Here is a 26,967-nt window from a genome sequence, read left to right as displayed (position 1 = left end):
TCATGAAAATCGACCATTTCGTATTAAATATGAATTCTATGTCATGGAAACATCTTTTTTCCAATTATTTGACAAAATCGTGCGCTGAAATTGTGTTCGGAATGATTTGAAATTTCTCGATTTCCCTCATCCATCTCTAACTCTATATATATAAAAATGTTGTGTTCGTTTGTGTACGCGTCAAAAACTCGGAAAGTACGAAACCGATTGAGCTCAAAGCTGGACACTATATACATTTTACTCCGAGGAATGTTGTTGCGGCATAAAAAATTGAAAAAAATATGGAGGAATGATATTTTATATGGCCATAGTACGTTTCTGAAATTAAGCCTCTCATGAAAATCGACCATTTCGTATTAAATATGAATTCTTTGTGATGGAAACATCTATTTTCCAAGTGCTTGACAAAATCGTGAACTGAAATTGTGTTTCGGAATGATTTGAAATTTATCGATTTCCCTCATCTATCTCTATATATACAAAAATGTTGTGTTCGTTTGTATATGCGTCAAAAACTCGAAAAATAATAATAAAAACAGCAAAGCGTGGCAGGGTACAGCTAGTTATGAAATAAATTTGTTCTTAAGTCAGATTTCACAGTGGCCTAATAGTTTATTTTCGGTTAACATAATCAATTACTACAAGAGAATGATGATGTAATTTAACTACTCTCATGTTGCGTGATACCTTCATCGAGAACATGCTACCGGTTCATTGGTTGGTTCGGTCGTTCATATTTCATTCTTTAATTTTTTTGTAATCATCCTCACAGTGCAAAAACTCATCAGTAGCACCAGATCTATGTTGGTTGGGGGATCCTCCATTGGTTTTCGCTATTTGAAAAGATGGGGAGAAGAAATTACAAATCACACTTTTTCATCTGTATGTGAAAATGTCGTGTTGATTGGAAGTATTTCTTTCGAATTGTGAACATCGCAATTTGTTTTTAACCTTTTTTTATTCATTACAGAAGTTTCTAAAAAATATCGAACATGCTTTTCGCGTCTTTCTCCGTGTTCCAGTTTTGTTTACAACGCTGTTCTTTGTGTATGTCTTGTTTTTTGAATGTTGATTAAGTGAATAATGGCTAACCAGTATCCTTTATCTGTATCAATAAGCCTGTGACTGTGCTTGTAAATATCTAATGTTTCTAGATGTGCTGTCCCTTTTTCCAAGCGATTTCCGTTTGTTGATTGTATTGTATCTTCTACTTAACCATATCTCCAGTCTAATCACTAGAATTTAAACTAGTTCTCCTGTTGCTTCAAACATATGGTACATTTTATGTGTTGAACTTTGAAAATGTAAAGCGGAAAGATGCACATACTTTATGAAAAGTTAAAACGGCGCAGGCGCGTACAAATAAAAGGCAATATCCTGCGGTGTGTACAATAGAACTGATAAAACAGGCAATGTGACGAATGAAAAAAGACTATAAACGGTTGGGTAAGCCCTCTCAGAAACGCAAAAAATGTGAATTTTGCCACAAACATTAGATTACTAACACTAGATGAATATTTAAGACAACTTTTTGGAGATCACATCACCGGCTACCTGCTTGATTTTGTCAGTGGCCTGACCAATCAAATTGTCCGCACCTTGAAAAAATAAATAAAAATATGTGAATAAAATAACTATTCAATGATGTTCCTCAAGTGTTCAGCACAGTGTTAGTTTGCAGGAATTGACAGCAATTTTGTAACTACGGGAACTGGCAAAAACCTCAATGCTTTTACTTACTTTTTTCATATTTCCTGAAATAAGGCAGGATAACCTTGTTGTACATGACGGTCGATCCGTTGTTTTCGATCGGTACCATACACCAAACAAAGAAAATGCACTGAAAAAGATATGGAATCAGTCAGAAGTTCATGTATGCAAACCCTGATCACAATTCTTACCTTCAGCAGCCAGTAGAACGGAATAATTTGCACCAGGAAGAAAGAGAAATGCTCAAATACAGAAAGCACACCGTAAATAACCCAATAGGTGAGCCATCTGGTGTCGTCTTCTTTGGTGCGGGTTTCGATCGCTTTCATTGAGATGTACGCTGGATAGGCCACCCCAATCGCGTTGCAGAGAATCTGTGCAGCATAGCCGAAGGCTAAATAGAGAACCACTATGGCAACACAACCTAGAAGGAGAAAAACGAAGATGTATTTAGTTTGGCGTTAAGTATTAATTATGTGTTCACAATGTGATAATCGCTTTCATTAACAAATCTTGTTTCAGAGAGTGTAGCTCTTATCAAGGCTTACCGGAAAAAAATCGCCAAGAAAACAGCTGAGCTGAGGAGCCGAGATTATTGGGCCAGGAATCGACATGTCAATTTCAATTTGACTGTGACCTACATTGTATTTTTGGTATAAACTAAAAACAAATCCCCTTCCTATACACATAGAATGTTGGTGGAAACTTACAGCGAGCATGCTCTTGACATACCGCTATGTTATGAGTGATTCAAAAAGTTTAAAAGTACTATTTTTTGGTGTTAGGAACGGGGAAAACCACCATGAAGTTCGATTGAAGACACAGAATGGCAAAATTTATAATTACGATGGACGAACTCAACGACTCGCAGAACAATTAAATGTTGACCAATCAACCGATTCCTAATATTTAAAAGCCATGGAAAAGATTCAGAAAAAGAGAAAACCGGAAAAGTATTTTCGTAATTTTGCTTGCCAGATACAAAAGAAAGTCAATTCTGCATCGGTTCGTGATCGGGTAAGAAAAGCGAATATATTTTAGGAATCCCAAGTGCAAAATATCATATGTTTATCACGGCCTACCGGCCACATCGTACACCAGGCCAGTTTGCTTCGGAGAGAAGACAATGTTGTGCGTTTTCTTGGACCTGGTACTACCTTTTAAAGACCGGTGAAACTGTTAACAGTGAAGGTTGCCGAACACAATTAATCGAATTGAACTGTGTCCTGCTCCGAAAACGACCGAAATGTCAGCGAAAGGCAACACAACATGATTTTTTTGATGACAATGCCTGATCACACCGAGCAAGACCGGCTAGGGAAATGGTTAAGCTGCTGAATTCCACCGATGGGACTTAAACTCGCTGAGAAAATGTACAAAATTAATTCGATTGAATCTTGCTTGCCAAACTCAACAAATTAGGAGTATCATCTAGTTTGCTTTCGTGGCTAAGCACATATCTACGCAATCGCAAAATTTCCGTGAGAGTGGGTTCCTCTCAATCGAGGTGGTTCCAGAATGGTTCCGGAGTACCGCAAGGTAGCATTTTGCTATTCTCGCTGTTCGTTAACGACATCACCCGACTATTGCCTCATGGAACAAGGTTATGCTACGCTGACGACGTAAAAATTTATCTACCAACTGAGACCACCAGAGACTGTTTGAGACTTCAAAGCTTGATTGATTTATTTGCGGAATGGTACAGCTTTAATCTAATGACAATCAGCATTCAGAAATGCACTGCTATCAGTTTTACCCGAAAAAAACAACCAATAGTTTTTGATTACAGCATTAATGGCTCGTTACTCCAGCGAAGTGATAACGTGACGGACCTAGCTGTTGTTTTGGACAGCCCAATGTCGTTTAGGCAACATTATACATTCATCATCAATAAAGCGTACCGTCAGCTCGGAACAATCTTTCGAATCGGTAGAGAATTTTGTGATCCTGGCACTTCACGAACTCTCTATTGCTCATTAGTTCGTTCCATCCTTGAGACAAGCTGTGTTGTTTGGAATCCGCATTATGAGTACTGGATACTCCGTATTGAACGAATACAACAGTGCTTCATTCGTAGAATTTTTCGCATGCTGCCTTGGAGGAATTATGATAATTTGCCACCGTATGAGGATCTTTGTCAGCTAGTTGGCATAGCTCCTCTCGAGCAGCGACGCAAGGATATTACCGTAAAGACTGCCCACAAAATCCTATCGGGGTGCTTCGATTGCCCTGCTGTTCTGTCGCGACTTCAGTTTCACTGCGCTGTTCGGCCTCGACGGAACCAACATCTACTACGGGTTGATGCACATCGCACTAATTATGGTCTTCAAGAACCCATTCGTCAGATGGCGTTAGAATATAATCGTCGTGAAAATTCATTGTCCTTTTAGAATATTTTGTGTGCAACTGTGAAATGTATGCGTAGTATAGTATTGTCATAATTGTTATCCATCTTTGTTATTCGCCTAGTTTTTATGTTATTTTATTTTGTGTACCATTGTGAAAAGATATTGGGTTTTTATGCCGCTTTGAGTTCAAATTTAACGTTTGCTCAAGGTGGCTTTTCCCAATCTAAGTTCAAGTTTATTTTACCATTAAAACTTATTGTCGGATGGTGTTGAATAATAAATAAATAAATAAATGGCTCAGAAACATTTTTTTTTGAAGAGGTGCAATAACCCCCAGTTTAATATGTACATATGCGACATTATGTGGTGATCACTTGTACTAACATAAAAAGTTGTTCATTTAGTTTTGTAAATCAGTGAAATCAGTTACTTATCAAGGTGGCGAATGGTACAAAATCTCGCTAGTAGTCAGCCATTCAATGCCAAACCGATATAGTGGTTTTCAGATTTTCGTGAAAAGTGGTAGGTTTGTTCCTTTTCGCAAAATATAAGACCCTTTTTTTCAGGGTTACTCATTTCGTTTTTGTGGAGGTCCGAAAAATCCATTTTCCCCTCTTTTTTCCAAAAATGAGTTTTTTCAAAAATTCATAACTTTTGAACTACTAGACCGATCAGATGATATCCTCTCTATAAAATTACTATAGAACTCGCTATTGCGGATAATCCACACCGCGGATCATCGAAGTTCTGCTGTACTTTAGGATACATCGAACTATTTGAAATTTCATGGAGACAGTTGAGGATAGTTGATGCATGAATCATTCTTGTTCTCGCGAGAACGATACTTAATCTGGCCATATGTCGAAATTTTTGTCCTCATTACCAATGCACGTAATAAATCTCCTTTTCTAGACATACACACTACAGCCCATGCGATTTTATTTTTTACCATTTGTTGGGAATTGTAACTACTATTCACACCGTTCCAAAAGATTTTCCCGTTGCAAGGTTTCCGGATTTGTGACGGTACCCTTATCTACAAATTACTGCAACTACACGTTCTTTTCAATTTGAACAAGGGTCAGTTGAGGCCCCATTTTATCCATTTACATGAAGTGACAACACTACGACACAGTTCAATTCTGCGCACAAAAGGTTTATTCAATTATATACAATAATTTATTCTACACTACTTTTCTTAATTTACACGAATAATTGAACTATAATTTGGCTGATTTTCGGAGGCCGACCAGTGATCCAATTGGCTGATGTTTTAGTACTACTATTACAATTGTAGCTCACGTGCGATATTTATCAATGAGCGCGTAAAGAAAGAGAATCGCAATCCGCTCTACAATTTTAAGATTTACGCAGATCCCGTTAGCCTTTCTGCTAGGTGTACACTAACGTTGAAATTATAACTTAGCTATCACTGGTGAAAGTTTGGCCAAATTTTAACCTGTATTGAATAATCTAGAGATATTCACATTCAGTTCCTACATTTTGATACAAGTATTGTTCTAATCCATTTTTGATTCCTTATTTGTGTAAACACCACCATCATTGTCAACGCATGAAATCTAGAATGTTTACGAGTGATTCAATCATATACAAATACTCTCCACATAACGGTATGAAAACCGATGCGAAGTATTTTTTTATCGAGTCTCAGAACTTAAAAAAAGATCAGAATTGTAATGCGGTTTGACATATTCCATTGACTCTCATTCCGTAGCGATTCCGCGCCTAGAAAAACTTCTACTACCTGGCTGAAAATGAGTGTTTCGCTAATGCAATGTACAATACTTTTCCACTGCTTTACTTCTGTGCGTCAGTGCAAGCTCCGCACTATGCTTGTTATGTGCATATTCTGAGAATACATTATGAAGCAGCAAAATTTGCTCGTCCGTTCAACACGGCAACAAAATAGAAACCGAGGTTGATGATGATGATGTCTTGAATTAAGGATGCTTTAAACTTATACTCGACGTTTTATGCAATTCTAAGACATTTGGCATCAACTTTTTTTTTGAAGGTCACAATTTCCTTTACTCCCCCTTGGGTGATTTTTCGATTTTCAGAAAACCTAAATTTTGAGATCTGCAACAACAGTAAATGAAGTTCGTATGAGCCAATATTTTTCAGAGGGTATTTTATCGTGCAAATCAACATTTTGCAAGGAGTTCCGTAAGAACAATTGATATGACGATTTTCATTGGCACCCTAAACCATACGTTGTGCCTCGTATTCCGAAAAAACGAAAAAAAAAGTCCCAGAGTGTCGATTTTTGACAAAAAAAATTTTCGAGATGACAGTGGATCTCGACCTTTTATACAATTTGAAGACATTTGGCATTAATCTTTTTTTCGAAATCTCTGATTTCCCCCTTGGTTGATTTTTTGGTTTTCAAAAGGCTCAAACTTTGACCGCTGTGCGACACTAGTAAATGAAGTCCGATTGAGCTGATATTTTTCGTGGGAATCAACATTTTTAATCAAGTTCGCTTTGAAAATTCGAGGGCCACTTTTTTCCCATACATCCATTGGCACTCTAAAGCACATATACAATCAGCTCAATCAAAACATTGTAACATCAATATATAAGTATGCAGTCTACATTTATTTGGCGAAAATGAATAAACAAATGTGCTTGCGATGCAATGTTTCGTTCTCTCCAGGAATAGAACAGTGTGCGATATCCTCCATTCTTCCTTCGTACCGAGCAACGCCATTGCGTGTGATCTCAGCATTAGAAAATACAGTAGAAATTCGTCAGTGAGAGGCAGGCACATGCTATTTTATTTTGGTCATGGCTTTCACATTATCTGACACGATCTTACAGATGGATAATTTTATGATTTCTGTATTGATAAAACATAGTTTTCATGCTGAAATATCTTTATTTAGTGTTTCTTATTTTAAGAAAAAAATCTTATTTTTAGTCGCTTATCGCTTTATCCGCGACAACTGTACTGTTGTCTGCTCCCTAGCTGCGAGACTGTGGTTGACAAGAGTGAACCCAAAACTTATATGGTGGCTTGTTTTCTTATTTCTCGCTCGCTTTCTTTTAGATAGAATTGTATGCACGGTGGATAGCTACGATTGTTTTCGCAGTGCTATTGCTGTATTCAAATTGTATTTCGCTGTTACTCTGGTCGCTCCTTTTGATCGGTATAATTTGAACACAGATTGGACCAATTAAAAAATAGAATGAGGCGCGTTCAGACAATGTTTGACATTTCAGAGTTTTCGACATGTAGAGGTCAATGGCGTTTTGGTTCGCATACTAATCGGTTCGCCAAGTGCTAATCGAAACATATTTCTCTTGTTCTCGTTTCTGTCATGATTCGTAGCATGTAATAACAAACGAGTGCCACTGGAAGGAATGACTTCTGCAAGATCATATTTGAACAAACGAATGTGAGCTGGAAGTTCTGTTCGATAATTCATGCAATACCTAGAGTAAGACCATAAGTTCTGCCAGTTGTTTGGATATTCATAACGCGAGGAAAAAATGAGATAAAAGCTATTTTTTTTATTGAATGCGAGAAAGTCAAAAGTAAATAATCGAGTAAATTGAAGTCTGGTCTTCCGGACGGTCAATCATTTGCGAAGATGAAGTCTGGTAGGTTTGCTGCTAATCATGCTTTTGGACCATTTTAGAAACTTCCTGCATCGTTTTTATTGTATTTGTTTTAAATTAGGCATCGATAAATAGCACAGATCACCTGTACTCACCAGGCTCACCCATAAAATATGACTTATGCTGCGCGGGTAACGTTCATTTCGACAATAGACGTTTTTTTTCGCAGAAGATTGTGCTGAATACGTTTAGGAAATGAAAGAACATTGTGCAGCCGTACCGACCATTGACGCCCCTCTCTGGGTCTATCTCCCACATTAGCTGTTTCTTTGTACCGTTGCAGTGTACGGAACATGAATCGTTCATTGATAGGAAGCGGTTTTTACAGCTCGTAGATATGTTTCGACTAAATAGCGTAAATAACGCGACAGTTGTCACACGCTTCTCGTACAGACTAAATTTCATTGTTGCTGGGAAGGAAAGAGAGACGTCAAACTACACGTCTGCAGTGTCATATTTTTTTTTTGTTACAAATTTCTCTGCTGGCAGCAGTCGCGATTGGGCAAACAGAACTTATGATTGGGTATATTCTAACTCATACAATATTATACTTACAGATAGTAACCATTTCATGCATCAATAGTAGACATAGCCATCAATAATAAACTAAAGTCATCATACACTTCAAAGTACTGTCCATCGCTGGAACGTATCAAAACGCTTGATCCGATAATTGTTTGTTGGATTACACAAAAAACTACATCAATAGCAATCTCGGCCTTGGATTAACCCTTTGAGCTCGACGCATGAACAAAAATTTAACTTGAATTATTTGTGTGATTAGCAGTGATGCCGCTTAAAGCTCGACAACGCAAGTAGTCTTTTGTAAAGGACAAAACCGATTCACGATTGATAAAACACAAAATAAAGGGCACTGATTTTAGCTTCTGTTTAATAACTAATCAATGATCATTAACCAATTAGTGCCCAGCGTATGAAATTTAATACGCAAAAATGCCCGTTTTTGAAAAACTGTTTTCGATGAAACTAAAGTGTTAAGCGCATTTTAATTGATACCACATGACAATTTAAGAGTGTTTTTTCTGTCAGTGTCATTTTATCTGTCATTTTTGTTGTGTATTGAAGCTTGTAAAGTTCGAGTTTCCCGCAAAAGTCGCAAAGTAAACATAACCTACACCTGGGCAGTAATGGGTTAATACTCCTATATTCGTGCATAGGTCTGAGAGACCGAGAAATCAATAATCCGTTAATTTCTCAGAAAATATCAAGATTACGACTTCGCGATTCTGTCTAGCTTCGTCATTCGTCGTTCGTCATCGTTTGGCGTATCGCATGTGTTGGTTCAAAGGGGACGAGTGTAACTTTTTTAACACTTTCGGTCTGAGACACCGACGCGAGTGTATAGTAGTAACTTTTTTGGACAAGAGACTTTTTCATATTCTACAATATTGTTGAATGAAATGTATAAATTAATGTTAGTGGCGTGGAATATTTATAGAATATAATGCATCAAATCATAACCGGACTATTCTTTTTTGATTTTAGTCCTTTTTGTCACCGGATTGAACGTTGTTAGAGTCATACGTGCAAAAGCGAAATACAAATGTTTGACTTTCGAATAATTATACGCTAAAAACATTGGTCACATATATACTCATTTGTGAGAGAATTGCGATTGTGGAAGAATTGTAAACAATAAACTATAAACTAATCGGTGGTTTATGGTTATTTTTTACAGTAACAGTTTCGGTTTTTTTAATGATGAACAATATCGACAAGAAAACAAGAAAAATTTATATCATTTTTCATGCCCCATCTAAAAAGGCGTTAATTCTTGGTTTACCAAGAATACAGAGACAAATAATTTTAGAAATATGCACACTTTATATTCCAGAACCTTTATAATCTGGTTGAATATGTAAAAATATGTTTGTCTCGAGTTATGGTAGTTATGGTATGTTCTGATTCTTACATCAGTGAAACCACAATCGATTAATACGTTTCTATGTTATTTTATAGCTCTTTATACTTTCATGATTTATATTCAGTTGCTTTCTTTTCAATTAATAACAGGAAAAAAATCGAATTTTGTTATTTTTGTTGGAGTAACAAAAATTACTCTGTTTTGGAGAGGCTGAATTAGATGACTATTAAAACTGAATGCAAACGGAGAAAACATATTTTCTGGAGTTTTTTCCATTCAATTACACTCTCTTCTTCAAATAAATAGAGGAACTGTTACAAATTCGGTACCCCGTGGGTAATTTGGTACCCACTCGGATCTCCGGCGGTAATGAGCGCACCCTGGTGGTGGATAAAAAAAGACTTCTAGTAATGTAGTAAATCTCGAAAAGTTTTCATGTGCGTCTTTTAAAAAATCATTAGAAATCGAATAGTGAGCCGATATTAAATATTAAAGCTGATTTGGATCAAGAAATTGAAGTTCTTCAACGAATTCGAGTAAGTGTATCGGGATTTTAATCACAAATTTCATAGATTTCATTCCAAAGTGAAAATTCGGTATGCGGGTAATTTGGCACCCCAATGTAAACATAGTGTTGATGATACACTATGCTAAGTATTGCATGCCCATGCTACGTTTGCGACTTTTGTACAAGCTTTTGATTCGTTTTACTTTTTTAGTTAGAAATAAATCGAGATGAAATTTGTTCACCTTTTTTTTTTTTTTGAAAAAATCGTTTTTTTGTTCTTCTTTGTTTTGTAAAATTGCATGCTTTTTCGTCAAAGTTTTTAAAAGTCAAAGTTTTTACGTAAGATAGTGTACTTCTCTTCTATTTTGTATGAAAATGTCAAAAAATACATTTTTCAGTGATTTCAGAACGATTCTTTTAATTTGAAAAAATAAAAAAAATAAGGGTCCAAATTTATACCCAGGCATCTCGGGTACTCGAATTTGATTTGTTTCACTGCTTTGCTCAAAGCTCCGAGCCAAATCAAGATTTTTGAAATCGGTTTGCGGGGAAATGTAATTCACATGCATGTGACATCCAAATTCACGACAATGGGTCAAATTTGTACCAATTTATAAATAGAAATTATTCGCACTATTCTGCATGTTGTCGAGTAAACCAATCGACCACGTATTTATTCTCCACTTATTGCACACTGGATCAGTTCTTTGGGAGAGAGCTTGTATTTACCAATCACTATGCATCCGGTACGATAGTCTGTTTTTTGTTGTCCATCGACAGTGTCTTGTTCGTTGCTTTCCTGTTGCATGTTGTTATTCCTGTGATACACGTCCGCTGTTAAATTTCAAATGACACAACTAGTTGACATATTTTTACCACGTTTAAAAATGTTCCAGTCAAAACAAACAACCAATATTAAAACAACCCACGAAGAAGATTGTCACGAACGATCTAGCGAACAATGATCTACTATCGTAGTCCTATACTGTAACAAGCCGGCCAAAATTATAAAAATATTCCCCCTTTGTCTACCAATATACCCCCAGCATGTTTCCCGGGACTACACGACCATTGTACCGCATGACATTTCATATTACACATTGAAATATACGTCTTCTACCGGGCCGCCGATTAGTCGGTCCAACCAGAGATTTCTAATAATAGCTGCAAACACTCGGCATGCCTGGTACCGCCAAAAATCTTAACCGGTCGTATCTTTTCTGTCCGATCATTCATTCAAAACTCTACCACTCATCGTACACACTTAGATCCAATGCTCTTCACATCGTTTTTTATTACAATGTGATTTTTTGAAAGTCACATTTTTTGGGGAAAAATGCTAACATGCGTTGAACAGCTGACCGGATGGGATACATGTGGATAGTACGCGATCAAACAACATATAATCAGAACAATGTTGGCATACATTGATGACACTATTTTACTATTTCCTTCTATTATCAAACACTATTGAAGAAACTGATAGCGTCACTCATTTTATACAATAGTAGATCATTGTCAGTAGAACAAAAATTGCCAAGGCCACGTTACTATTCCTACAAGCAGAAAACACCAATGCGAGCAACTCCACGGTAAACGATAAGCGTGATAACGCGAGTTTGCTTTACGTGCATCAACTGAACAGAAGCTAAACAAAAATTCGGTGCACACTTCGAACAGCTGTTTGAACGCCTCGTGGCCCATTCGTTTGGGTAAATAACGAATGTACACCGGTCAACAAGAGAAAGATATAACTATCCGAAACCGGTTTGTTGAGAGAAGCACTTATATGGATCATATTTTCCAGTACACTACATGTTCTTTTCATGCATTACTTTTCTCAGGTTTGCTGATATTGCTCTAAATTAACGCTATAAGAATGATGCCACGTTTGTTTGTGCTTATAGCAGTAATAACCAGCTTCTGCGTATTTCATAAGGTTCTATATATTCATGTACATGCAGGCCTCCGGCAATCGACTGTATTGTAGTGAATTTAATGTACCATTGTATATAACATGATAACTACAGAGCATTCTTCATCGAGTTGGAGAATTTTTCTTTGAGAAAAATCCCACGAGTTGCACGAGTATTCTTCTTTCTTTGTTTTTAAGAGGCTTTAAACTTTGCAGTTCATTCGCCTCTAAAAACGAGTATTCTAATATCTTGCTAGCTTGACACGAAAAGGTGTGATGAAACCAAACCCAACCCAACACACATGGATTTCGAAAAAGGCGCCTTTTATCGAATTTGTTATCACGATAGATACAATACGGTAGCGCGACTTATGAGAAAGGCCTTTCAGCCATCTTGGATTTTGTATGTAAACAATCTGCAATATTTTGCAATATCTTTTTTTGCTCTTTGTGTGAGGTATTATTTTGGTGGGAATAAGAGCATTGAAAAATTAAAAGGTAAGTCTTTTACGGTTAAAGTAAGGTTTGTAATATACTCTATCTTATATGTTTCAGCTCAAGAGAATAAATCGACTTTCGGTGTCGGTCGGTGATGGAGGTATTTTTCCCGCGTTTTGCAGTTAGAGACGTCGGTTAATTATTCGATTGTAAGGTTTCTGGAATTTCAAGTTTTTTTTTCCTATATCTAATATTCTTTGTTTCTGTGTTCTTGGTTAACAAAAACTTAATGCCTGTTTTTGATGGGGCATAAAAAGATGATATAAAAGGATTTCTAGGAACTTCCTGCGACTTGTTTTATCGTCGATATTGTTCAGCTCATATATTGTAGAAAAAACCCGAAGCTGTAACTGTAAAAATAACCATAAGCCACCGATTAATTTATAATTTACAGTTTACAATTCTTCCGCAAGTGCATTTATTGCATAAGTGTGTATATGCGTGACCATTATATTTAGTGAACAACTATACGAATGTCAAACATTTGTACTTTACTTTTGCACGTATGAATCTAACGACGAGTATATCGACGAATAATATAAGAATCCATTCAATCCGGTGAAAAAAGGACTAAAATCAAATAAGAATAGTCCGAAAATGATATAACGCATTATATTTAATAAATATTCCACGCCACTGACATTAATTTATACATTTCATTGAACAATATTCTAGAATAGGAAAAAAGTCACTTGTCCAAAAAAGTTACTCCTGTACGCGCATCGGTGTCTCAGACCGAAGGTAGTGAAAAAGTGATATACGTCCCCTTCGTACCAACTTATATGATACGCCAAACGATGATAAACAACGAATGACGAAGCTAGAGAGAATCGCAATGTCGTAGTGTTGATGTTTTCTGAGAAATGAACGAATTATTGATTTCTTGGTCTTTCAGACCTATGCGCGAGTATAGGAGTGTTAACCGTCATGGTGTTTCGTCGAAATTCTTCGGATATGCTAAATCATTTACGGTTGAACCATAAAAATGATTCCCTGGTGGTGGAGGAGACTGGGAAGAAGAATTCAGGGTCTGCAGGAGTAAAATGCGGACTTAGAGAAGGTGCTCCCGTTCTAAAATAGTAGTATTCAAATTCAGAGTGCCGAGGAAAATATACCATACTAGTGGTCAATGATTCTATAAATGTACCTCTTTTGAACTAGTAGCTATTAGGACCAAGCAGAAATATTCAAACAAATCATCTATTTCATTCAACATTCAAAGAACAGGTAATTTTGAACAGAAAAAATTTTATGTTGGTACAATAATAATATTGTGCATCATTCTCATTGTGTACATTTTTTTCAATCATCCTCAAAACATCATGAAATGGTAAATTTATCAATATACTAAAATACCATTTCATTCAAAAACAATTATTCTGCACCATGTTTATTTCAAAATTATATTTAATGTAACTTTTAAAATTATGACATCATACTTTTTTATTACAAATATGTTTGTTCTTTTTGATTACAAGAAATAAATATTCGCTCGGTTGATCGAATACTGAAAAACAATTATTCGAATGAATCGAATATTTAAAAATGACCCCACGATTAATCGACAATTGAATAAACGAAAAATTTAGACATCTCTATTTGCAGTCAGATCCCTTTCCACAGTCCTCTGTATATTTATACCGTTTCCCCTCGCGCACTTATTCGTGACTACGAAGCTGAATTTGACAGCTTGTGTGCGTGAAGCGAATGTCAACAAAGAATTGCAAAAAGAATGTGATTTTTAAACGCACCGTTTTTAACGTTTTTTGCAGAAATTTTCGTAATGGTGAGTATGTATCGAAAGAACTATCCTCTAGGATGCTAATTTAGTTAAATCACATAAATTTACTGCAAGGGAAAACGTTTTCTTACCGCATCCAAAGGACACTGTCTTTACTTGTGAAAAAGTAAACAAACTTTCAGGATACTAAATTTTAATAAAAATTAATAATTGTGTGCAAAATTTATCTTCCAAACGGTTGGAAAATGAGTTTTCCTTATGCAGTGAAAAAAACTTTGCCGTAGCTTAAGCTGAATTTATCTTATAAGTGTTTTTCTGTGACCTTGTTTCATGCATTATCAGGAGCCATCAGTCGGAGAAAATGAAACCTGCTACGTGGCTGTGGAGTTTGCGGATGTGTTCGATTACGCTGCGGGTGGAAGCCGTTTAGTCGTCGAAGGCGAAAGAGTATTCAAAGCTGGACATCTTTTAATAGTTGGTGTTGAAGAAGTTCACGATGAAGGCTTCAGTATTTTCTCGTTCTGTCTCCAGTCAACATCTCCAAGCTCGGAACCCCATACAATAAAAATTCGTACGAAAATCTCCTTCTCCAAATAGTTGTTTTCGTGTTCCTGTAAAGTTGACAAAGGGAAGTGCAAACACGTCATGGCTGTTTTGTATCATTTGCTTAAGTATGTTTTATTTTATTTCTTTATTATTGCACATTGCACCAAGTTGGACTGTTTCACACTTTTTCAAAAGTGCGAAAATGTGAATGTGAGTACTTGGAGAGTAGAAGTTCGACACGGTGAAATGGAGGCTACAAATACGGGAGGTTTTTGTAGGTTCTATCTTTAGCCGTAGTCGTTGGATCCAGTCTAGATACCGCGATTTGTCCGTTTTCGAAGGGAAGGCATGAAAAGAAATTCCGGGCGATATCTCTGCTTACATCCGGGGACGACACAAACAATACGGCTTTCGAATTTTACAGATTGTTCGGAGTCAGCTTCAAGCAAATTTCGTCCGACTTGCATGTTCTCCGGGCAATTTGCGCAGCTTTTGACGACCATATTTCACACGTTCTAAGGAAAATATTTTGAAAAATATTAGAGCACTGCTTGAATAGAAGCCAGATCTTTGTATTTTAGGTATTTTATGAACACTAAATATTTTTATATCAAATTTCATTAATTCGGTTTACCTCTCTCGCAGGTAGATTGACAGAGGATGTACTTCAACGGCTTTTTTTCACTACTAAATGACAATACATTTTGGTTCGGAGCATCGAAACAGCTAAGAAAAACTATTTTTCAACAATTTCCACTAATTGTAAGATAAACACGGTACAAGTTTTCGAGAAATCAGTATATTAATTACACACATTTTTTTTCATACCAAAATCATACGTTTCGTTTCGTATTCCGAAAAAAATAGGTCCCAGAGTGTCGATTTTTGACAATTTTTTTTTCGAGATGATACTAGTGTTCAGTCCGAGAAGCGCACTGAAAAGGGAAACGAATCAGATCGTAAATCCCACCCCTTTTTTTTTCGTGACGCAACAGCCGAGCATAAAAGCAGCCACCCGACCGCGCGGAAGGACAGTATTCATTCAACCATCACCAAGTGCAAATCGAGAACACCAGCAAGAGGAGCAAACGCAAGCAGCCAACACATCATCGCAAGAGTGCGATAAGACGAAGAAGTATCAGTATCGCACGAGCCGCGATAACTGTGTACCGGCAACGGCAAGAGTAGCCCCAACATCCTTAGCCTAGTGAAGAAAACACCAAACGTTGCAAGAGAAGCAACAACAGTAGCATAACCTCAACATCAGTAGCAGTATGAAAACAATTCAACCGCATGAGCGGGGTTACAGTACTCCAGTAGCAGAATAGTGGCACATTCGCATGTGCAGCAATGAAACTAATGCAACCAAGTGTACATATTGAAATGAGTGAATTTAAGAAGAATAAAATGTATATAGCGTAAAGTTCTCAAACATCATGCGCTCACCTTGCATTACTCTGACCCAGATCCAACAGAAAGATTTCCTAAAACACATCCTCAAAGAGTAAAGAGTTTACTTGCTCTTTTCAGAGCATGGAGCGGAGCCACAGGGGCTCCCACCCAGAAGAGTAAGGCGTGAGGAACACAAGGGTTCCTTCCACGCACCGGTTGTTTCCATGAGTGGATCAACCAGACATATACAGTCCACCCCACAGTTCCCAGCAGACGGAACAACTAGATCTCGACGTTTCATGCAATTTCAAGACATTTGGCATCACAATTTAGAATTCCCCGATTCGAAAACCCCGATTTCATTTACTCTTCCCTTGAGTTATTTTTCGGTTTTCAAAAAACCCAAACTTCGACCGCTTTGCGCCACTCTCCCTTAAGTCCGATTGAGGTAATATTTGGCATAGGGCGTTTTTTTCGAGGTAGTGAACATTTTTTATGCGGTAACTTTTTGAAACTAGAGATGACCATTTTCATTGGCACCCTAGTGTACAGTCCCGGAGTGAAGAGCATAGTAGTCAGCCGTGACGTGATATTTTTGAGTGAAAATAGAATGATTCCAAGGGAAATAGATCCTGTCGTACAGGAAACTCCTTTCGAAACAGTTATGCGGAACGAACTAGAAGGAGAGGAAGAACAAGTCGTTGAACCATGGTGGCAACTTGATTTGTGTTTTGAAATTCCTGATTATTTCGTGGCTTTCCTGATAGTTTTTTTGAAAAATTCTTGGTTTTTAATTTACATGCAAACTTTCTACAAAACAAGTTGAATTCACTTTTCTTCTGTTGAAGATTGTCAGAGAATATGAAATGTAGTATAACAAACAATAGAACTGAAAAAATGGGACAGAATTATTGAAAAAAAGTTGGATAAAATAAAACTTATATCAAGAGAGAATGTTTACATTTTTATTAATCGTACAACTTGATATATAAATATTATCTTTGAAAAACGTTCATTTGTTGGTTCACTGCCTTATCAACTTCATCTGCTCGTCAATTGATGATAACTCTTTCTGAGTATCCGCAAGTATTTGTACTTTTCTGGCCTCTAACTCCTTCGCTTCCTGCACCGCTTTGCGCTCCCGTTTTGTCAGATCTTCTTATCTGCATCTTCCTGATTAAACTTCTTAAGAGCCTCACCGAAAAACTCCTGAGAGCTCTTTGCTTATTAGATGAGACTTTTTGATTTTTCAACATTTAAAACTCCACCAGCATCTAAGATGACAGTACAGAACAATGCGCTGAGCTACCAAGCTCTGGTCGTTTTGGTTTATAAACGAACATTCTTTGTATACGGAGAAACCTCGCTCCAATTTAGCCATGCTATGCGACAGAATGAGGATCCATTTGACAAAGTCAAACAAGTTTGTATACTATTTTCCCGCTGCGTCTATGAGTTTCTTCACCCACAAGATGTCCAAACGTTCTTCTCTTCGACAACAGTTTTTTCGTATATCGCACGTACCCAGAGTATCATACAACTCGACGAAATCTTGTTTAATTTTGTTCGCCACGATACCACTGATTCTACATTCCTCTACGAAATGTTGGAGGCGAAAACATCAGGATAGTTTTCAATAACTGCTGGATCGATACAAGAAATATATCCTGTAACGGGATACGACAAAGGATCGTTCCTTCATTTTACGAAAAAATGCTCTTTACAATTCTGTCGAAAAACCAAGATATTTTTCTCAGTCTTTATTTCCCTCCATGACAACAATTTATCCTCAACAGCCTCTGCAACTACTCTAGAGGTACTGGCTGTGAAAACAGTAGCAAAACTCCTACGAAAATCTGGATGTGTATCTTTGTACTTTACATGTCCAGGGCTCTCCCTGCCACCGGTTGGTTTTTAATCCATCTTACTCCGCAAAACTTCAGAGGGAACTTTACCGATTCAGTAGTTGAAGAATACTCCGCACATCTTACCGGAACGTTCTTAAACAGGCTGTACAATCACTGGAGGAATTCATTAAATTTCCAACCAGTCTTTTTCATTCCTTCTTTGAATGAATTGTGCACATCATACAAACCGTCGCTACCTATATTCGTGAGGTCGTAGTTTTGACTACCTCGGATTTCACGATTTTCTTCATTCAACTGCTTCATCGCTTTCAATTAACATGGGGATAGTCCATGATGAGTTGACCCGCTTTCTTCAAAATACTAGGTTTAGCTTCAAAAAATTTCTCCAATCCGTCGATTGGACTTGCTTGTGAACGCGTTGTGCTTAGAAAAGTTGAGTCAATGTACCTGGATTCCACCATGCCCTCCATTTCAGTAACGGACGCTAACATCCATCTGTTGTTTTTGAGAAATCTTATTTAACCCATTCGCGTACGATTTAATTTTCAAAAGACCGGACCAAATGCAAACGCCTCGATGGGTTACGCATCGAGCAATTCCACTACTCTGCTGAGCGTCTTAACGCCTTGTGATAGGCAAGCGCACCACGAGAGAGAGACTCGATGTTGTACGTTTTGGCACAATAATTTCACATCGAATGAGACTCGATGTTGTACGTGAAAGGGTTAACTTTTCGTCGAATGCGATAACGAAATCCTTGCAATTTTCGAGTAAACGCAGGGTGCCATTCAAAAAGTATGGCGCAATGCCGTATATCTAGAACGTCTCAAATCCCTTTTGAAGAAGGAGAAAATGAACTACGATCATAAAACAATTCGTGAATGACACTATTCGACTGGAAGGATCTGGTCGACATACGAGGGCAGTCCGATAAGTACTTAGCCTACAAAAAAAACTAAAATTTTGGAAATTTAGTTTTCAACAGAGTCTACTCTTAGCTCGATACACCCGACCCAGCGATGCTCCAACTTCTTTAATCCATCTGAAAGATACGTTTTCTCGAGGTTTGCAAAGTAGGTCTCCGTGGCGGCGATTACCTCCTCATTCGACTCAAATTTCTGCCCGGCGAGTGACTTTTTCAAGTTTGGAAACAAAAAAAAGTCGCACGAGGCCAAATCTGGAGAATATGGTGGATGGGGCAGGAGTTCGTAGTGCAATTCGACCAATTTGGCCGTGATAACGGCAGGATTTCCATTTTTTCATTTTTCTAAAATCCGCGAACAGAATGTACTGCACGATAAGTAATATCTCTTGCGATACTGACACCATCGGCCGATGAGGCTAAGTACTTATCGGACCACCCTCGTAGTCAAACCCGTGACCAGAATAAATCGCTGCACTGCCCATGATTGCATAGGAGATGTAATCACCAACACCATTAATTTTGGGAAAACGCATTTTTGTTGTTTTTTGGTCTACAAGCATAGCCATGCATATTTCCGATTAAATAATCTGTCCAGTTGAAGGATATTATCGGTCAAAAGAGAGCCTAGGAGATTTTGCGGAATAAAACATATTTTTACCATTAGGAAAACGCTTGCGTCTATTTATGCGGACAATCAATCGTTTCAACAAACGTTTGTTCGCATAGCTAGACGTAATCACCAGGTTGCTTTGTCTGTAGTGTTCACATTCACGTTTCCGCTAATAGTTAAAACGTCTTCGTCGATAGTTTCAGTCGTTGTACGATAAAGTCAAAGAGGTTTGGAAGAAATTTAGTGAAATGTCTGGAAAAAGTGCTTTGGATTTGTTGCAAATCTATGATAGATCCGATACGGAAGGTGAAAATGAATCCATTTCCCCGGACAAAACGGATGTCGGATAAAATCAAGCGCCGAGAAAAAAAAAGTTATCCGATCGAAAATCTATCTTTAAGTCTATAATCTTCTCCAGAGGCTCTCATTATACTTCTAACCATCACATCAGTTTTAAAAAAATATCGATGTATTTTATTGAACTGGGGTTAAATATTCAAGATAGATGTTCGAAAATTTGCTGAATTTGTAGTAAAATTTCTATATAGGAGCTGTATCTAAATCGTTAAATCTTCGACTGCATACATTTAGACTGTCTATTGTTAATATTGATAACGCACGATGAAATGGACTGTTTATTTATGTAACTGACTATTGTAAAAATAAGTAAATTAAACTGACTGGTTATTTAAAGTCTGATTTTTTTTACTTACACCAACGGTATGTGTTAAGTACGTCGAATTAACCAAAAAAACAATATTATATTACCGATATATTTTACTACTGATCTGATTGTTTCATTAGTAGATAATGAAGATTCAAATGCAGAAATTTAAGTAATTACGACATAAAAAACAAAATTGCTCTCTACGTTCATCGCAGCGCAGTGAACAGAGAATAGTAACTATATGAGCAGCATTTCTATAGTTGTTTATATTCATCTATTAGGAAACGCTAAGTGATAAGACACTATCATGAAGGGCGTGTTAGGACCTAACAAAGAGTGTGATTCAAATGTAAATTTATCTTGCAGCACACAATACTGGTAATTGTTGATTATCGAACAATGTATGAAAGCTGTATGTAACTACGCCTTTTATGCGGACAAACAGTGATTTTTTGGAAACGTTTTTTCAAAATTGCTCAAATGTTTTCGAACAAAAAATGTTTGTTCGCATGTTGAGTATACGTATAACATTGTGTAGAATGCGTATCAGCGAAAAATTCGATTTAGTTCATTTTGTCGCTTACGCCTCCTATACAAATATGGGCAGTGCAGTAAACAACAGAAACAACCGTTTGGAAAAAGTGTAGTAGGCTAGAAATGTGGCGTGGGAAAAACATCATGTGTATAAATGTAGTCGTTTTCTGCAGCGTTTTATTCCGGGAACCAACAAAACTGAAGCGAATTGGTACCTTGTTGAAATGTGCTTGAACCCGTTAGTGTAAAATGAGCACGTTCTACGTACAGAAATCATTAAACTATCCATATACAAGCTCGTTCGATTTAGACTGTAGTGATGACAATGAATTCGTATTTTACTATTCTATTGACGATAATGTAAGATGATTGAAAATGGAAAGTTTATGCTTTAACATGTTTGCCGTGCAATCTTATTCATGCCTGTAATAGATGGCAGAGACTATTATGCTGAATGCAACCTAATGTTTATGCAGTTCCAACCAAACACACCTTCTCGCTCAAATTTTCATAACAGAATGGCACGCTTTGACTCACAGCTGTAAATTGATTGAGAAATATTTCGAAATTGTCCAGTCATAGTGAACCAAATCTTAAAAAATGCTTCATTTGGTTCAGTCACAGTGGACCATGTACGTATAGTCAAATAACTGATGTGTTTTACAATTATCATACAATGTGCACAGAACTACAGCAGAATGGTTTTTGAGAGAGCGATTTCTGTTTTTATTTATATTTTGACATGCGACATGCTTAAGGGTACTATCAATATGGCAGCTATAGTCAATAGTTATACTACCAAACAAGCAGGCCCTTATATAGATAGACAGATTGAAGATATAGAAATGCTTTGGGCCTGATTCTCGAATACACTTCACGGTGGAAACGAAATAAACGGCACGCCATTGAACTACGTTTTACGAGTTAGTGAAGTGTCGAAGATAATAATGAGTTCTCAGGCAGAATGAGCACTTTTCAAATAATCATTAATGAAAATTAACTTCTTCGTATCAAACTGGTATTCAATGTGAGTGGAAAACTTTGTTTTCTTCATGTGATATAATAATCTCATACAAAAGATTCATCTGAAGATAATTTGATATTATAATGATAAATTTAGTGGGAAACTAATCTCGTATCCAGATGTCGACACTGTACCTTTGTCATCGCGAATACGTTTCATTCCGTTTCCACCGTGAAGTGTATTCGTAGTGTATTCGAGAATCAGGCCCTTTATTTCACCTGAATCCATTTCTATCTCCGGACAAAGATCAATTTTGTTAACGGAAACATCGAATGGACTGAAAACGTTTATCACGGTGTAATTGTAAAGCGTATGGAATTCAATTTTCCGAATTTTCTTCAGAGTTTTCCGAAAATTTTCCGGCTTTTCTCTCCATAACATTGATCTACAGCAGCGGTACTCAACCTTTTTTTCAGATGGGCCACAAACACGTGGTAGTCATGGTGTCGCGGGCCGCTTGTGTCTAAGACACGACCGCATTGTTAACGTAGGAATTATGAATGCCGAAAAACAAACAAATATTTGGTAGCACTGAGGGCCGTTGAATGAATGCTCTGAGTGAGGGAGAGGTTTCATTGTTTTCGAATGTTTCGCAAACTTCCAGTTTCCACAGAAGAACACAGCACTCACTGCTGAAAATAGCTTTTTACGTCCGGCTTCAAATGCGTTGCACTATGATGACATTTTAAACCCTGAAACAATGGCAGCGACAGCGGCAGCATTCCAAATGGTCTTTGTCAAGGCCGAATGTTTTATTTAGTTTTCCAAATTGGCCTTTTTTAAGGCTAGAGGCGTATTAACTGAGGAAGTCTGAGAATCTGAGAGAGCCTCTATAATTCAAAACATCATCATCATTACACCAATAAATCCGAACACGCTTCCAAATTTACAGAATCTCTCTTCCACCATAAATTCAACAATTTGTACGTGTGATTCAATTATACGCAACAATCTCCACATATCTGTATGAAAACTCGCACCATGTTGGTTTTCATACCGTTATGTGAAGATTGGTTATATTTTTAATATTTTTTATGCTTAACTTGTGCAAGCTCTGCACGTTCGTTCAACATGGTAGCAATACAGAAACTGAAACCAGCCAGGGTAAACACGATATTTATACTACTTTAGCGGCCATCCGACGACATGCATCATCTACTGAGTTCTTATGATTTCACCAAAACTTATAGATTTTTGTGATTTCATTTATTTCATTTCACATTCATTTCATTTCATTCATTTTGCTGTGAAAAATTAGGTCAATAATTAACAAACATCACTTATACACTTTTTATCTTTTGGAAGTAATTGTAATACCACTTCTCTCAACCGGCAAAGAGATGTTAACGCTCGAATCCTTGCTCCCCAAATGTTACCATATCGTTTTCGAAATTTCCAACTTGCACTCCAGTACAGATGCAAGAATGATGTGGTGCAAAAACAAAGAAACACTCCACCAGACGGCGTGAAAATCATCACAGTGTCTCCACCGAACATACATCACTATGTGGATACCAGCCTTTCATTTGTCCTTTCTATCGAACAAATCAGCTTTGTCTGAAATCAGTGCTGAGAAAGACTGCGGTCTGCAAGTTCGAATTATAGAGGCTTTAAAACTTCAATTTATTCGGCTTTAACTTTGAAAAAAAAAAGCCTATTTGGAAAACTAAACTAAACTCTGAATCATGAGTGTTGTGAAATCGCGAATAGCTTGTTTATACTCGATAAATTAAAAAACGCTGCATTTTCTATTTCTATTTCATAAAACCGTGTTCTGTTTTCTGATTTTGCACCATTACTGAAAGATATAGCCCTACGTAAAAAATAGGTGATGATTTCATAGGTTTTCGTTATTGTTACACATTAAAAATAGTTCAAAATAAAGTAACACCAGATGGGCCAACCGAAAAAGCCTGCCGGGCCACATGTTGCCCGCGGGCCGCAGGTTGAATATAGCTGATCTACAGGCAGAGACGAATACAAAAAAACAAAGACGGCTCAAATCGAACGATTTCTTTCTCGGGTTTCGCGCTGAGCAACACATTTGGCGATTCATTTTAATTTGTATAGATGGATGTTAACAAATAAAATAATGATTCTCTAAAATCTAATCTTGTTCATTACCAATAATAAACAAAACTAGATTTGAACTACCCAGGTGTTGAAAACTACTAGAATGCAATCCTAGTCAGGGGAAATCATCAAAGTGCGCGTTCGTTACAAAACGTCCAATTTCCTCTTTCCCCATTAGCGAACCATTGACTTTTTCCTCTTACACAATCAAGCGGCAATAATTCGTTTAACAACGTGATACGATGCGTCTGAATGAGAGAATAGGTGTCGACTTTCTTGCAATTTGGGACTGTATTCAACATGTAGAATCGATATTATATTTCATTTTTCAACATACCATCTATATTTATTCATTATCGTAACATTTTAGAACCGTTATTTTTTTTTATTTTGCCCATAGGATGCATCATTTTAAATTAGGTCTGGAAAATCAGTTTTTTTTGCCGGAAATTAACAAGATTTTTTTGAAGTTCGAGGATTTCTCGCTGTATTTATTATTATTTACAATTAGTTCACGGAAATGACGAAATGGAACCAAAAAAATGCATGTTTTTATGTTATCTCCAAGCAACTTGATTCGCTTTCATATACTGTGAATCATGTTCAATTTCCTGATAGTATCAATTTAATATAAGTTTTCCCGTGACCGAGTGACCGAAAGCTCCTCTGGGAACGTTAGAGACTTTCAAGAAGAAGACAAACGGCAGAATATTTATGGAATTCTAGATTGAAATCTATCAGATATCGTTCCAACGATGCGAAGAATGGGTGATAATTTATACTTCATCGATGGGTCCACTATAAACGGATCTAGAGAAATTAAAGTGTTCAACGCAATTTCCAGCACTTCTCGTGATCTTCAGCTTCCTTGCTCAGCATGTATTTTAAAATCAGAAACTTTTCACTGGGCACTATTAGGAGAACTGGGGGTAAGACCAATGTCCTGGAAATGAAGGTAACGAAAATGGTGGGGTTACGAGCGGCTTAGAATGCGCTGCCGGGTCTATTTTTCACATCGTGATATTGGTGTTTGTTTGCCTACCACATCCATGTGAAAATGCTTTCTCAGTGAGTGTTTTATCAATGAAAAACATACATTTTATTAAAGTTTCCGCAGATTCTAAATATAATGTAACAGCATACAGTGGATATTTGTGAAATCACGTCGAAAAAGATGATTAAAAGTAATATTTTAGTACACCTTTTAAGCCATTTCCCCCACAGCCATAGAAATAAACGAACTTCTTTTCACTATACCTTATTGATATTTCTATGGCTCTGTGTCGGAGTGCGTGGAATTGCAAAAAAAAAGTCGTCAATTAAGCAGCATTTCACCGAAAATGTTACTGCTTTCGAGAAATAACAATACGACTGCTCTCTGGAACTTTTCACCAAACAACTGATGGTAATTATTCACAGTATAGTTGTCATCTGTTAAAAAAACAAACAGTTGTTAGATTTCACGAGAAATTTGACTCAAATCACCATGAAACCGTGAGTATTTTGAACATTATTTTGTTTCTTCTATATACACTCCATATACAATTACGACACCGTCTTTTCCTACTGATCCACCTCGGTATGTTCTCATTGAAGGTCAAGAAAGATTTCGATCATATCTTTGGATAGTCTCAGATCTGTCAGATATTCTTTCAAACTATTGGGTATTATTTAGATAATATGCCGACAAAGCTCTCTGTTAGTTTTTCTATTCCCAGAGTGAAAAAGAATGCAATAACGATGTACATCAACTCAACTCTATCGAAACAGGGATCTGACTCGAATATCGAGTTACAGAAGTGCATTGAAAATTGAAATGAAACATCCATTCTTCGCGCAAACAAGCGATAATCTATGAACAATACTACATATTTAGTTCGATCAGATCTCCTGCAAAGATATAGCAGCATCTATCCAATTTGAAAGTATTTAGGGCTGTAATCCTTCACGCTTAGACATTAAAATAAATTCTAATGAAAAATCAACTATTCGTAACTATTTGTTAGAAATACTCAAAAATAATAATACGAAATTTCTATCCACTTGTTTACGATAATCTTTAAAAAATTACCTATGGTTCAATAAAAAGAAGTCCTCAAATATTATTAGTTAAGTTCAGCTTCCATATTTCACAATCGACTTAGATGCGCGAATAGTATTCCTTTATCTAAAGAAAGCTTTATAGTTAAACATTCATTAAAAGCTAAATAGTTGAATACCTTCAGAGATCGTTTTTTTCAAAATGAAAATGTATGTTTTCAAATAATAGCATCCAATGCGTGTTACACCATTTGCAACAACTTGTTCGGAACAAATATCTCAGACGAATGCGAATGGTTCACTGTCATTGCCATAATTATCTCCGGCCGCTAAACACAACCAAATGTCGCGACTGTTGATGTGAAATTCAATGTGTATTGTATTGTCTGCTGTTTTGCACTTACCCAGAAAAATGTAAAGCCTAGGAACGCCAGATTTCTCTTCAGCTAGCTTGAATGCCGGTGTCCACGGTTTGGAATCATCTTTCAATGACTTCTCAATCGATGTTCGTACATCTTCCAATTTTTGAGCCATTTTCGCTTAGTCACACACGCGGGTATCTAGAGGAAAAAAAATAATTATGCACACCAGACTGCAATTATTGATCGGATAATTATTTCTTAATGCGAACTGGGAATGCAACAAAACGTAACAGACGTCGAAATGAATGCTCCAAAGCACGAAATAAGACTATCGCAAAATCCCAGACGCATTTATTTTTAGGACAAAATTGTAACCATAGCGAGAGTGCGAATAACAAATTCACTCTTGCTATGGTTACACACGCACGCAGCATCCAACATCGGATTAAAGGTTATACATTATTATATATAACAAATTTTCGTTATGCTATCCAACAGCAAATGGAACAAGTAATTTACATAATTACGCTGACTCCTCGTGTTTGAAAATACAACACTAATGACGATGTTTATCCGCTTTACGTTCCAGCTCCTTTCTGATGATGACAAAATTTGCGGCAAGAAGCTCTGGCGTCGATGCAATGTCACAGGCAAGCAATGTTTTTCTCAAAGAGGTCTG

The 26,967-nt window shown here is 36.9% G+C and overlaps 1 protein-coding gene across 5 annotated transcripts; it reads right to left on the bottom strand.

Moving 5' to 3' along the window:
* Positions 1–939: 939 nt before the first annotated feature.
* Positions 940–26,967, bottom strand: LOC129769736 (receptor expression-enhancing protein 5). Of its 5 annotated transcripts, none has more exons than XM_055772180.1 (5): positions 26,808–26,967; positions 26,331–26,486; positions 1,902–2,134; positions 1,741–1,840; positions 940–1,598 (listed from the first exon to the last, which is right to left on the bottom strand). In XM_055772180.1, the coding sequence occupies exons 2-5, from the start codon at positions 26,458–26,460 to the stop codon at positions 1,519–1,521; spliced, it is 543 nt and encodes a 180-aa protein (XP_055628155.1). In that variant the 5' UTR covers positions 26,461–26,486; positions 26,808–26,967; the 3' UTR covers positions 940–1,518. The 5 variants fall into 5 exon arrangements, with proteins under 5 accessions (XP_055628155.1, XP_055628153.1, XP_055628154.1 ...); XM_055772178.1 differs by lacking the exons at positions 26,331–26,486; positions 26,808–26,967 and adding exons at positions 10,823–10,927; positions 11,667–11,742; XM_055772179.1 differs by lacking the exons at positions 26,331–26,486; positions 26,808–26,967 and adding exons at positions 10,823–10,927; positions 11,438–11,510.

Source organism: Toxorhynchites rutilus, chromosome 2 (assembly GCF_029784135.1).
Source record: "Toxorhynchites rutilus septentrionalis strain SRP chromosome 2, ASM2978413v1, whole genome shotgun sequence".
In the NCBI taxonomy this organism is placed as follows: Eukaryota; Metazoa; Arthropoda; class Insecta; order Diptera; family Culicidae; genus Toxorhynchites; species Toxorhynchites rutilus.
The sequence above is the reverse complement of the archived record's forward strand: the minus strand, read 5'-3'. Positions and strand labels throughout refer to the sequence as shown.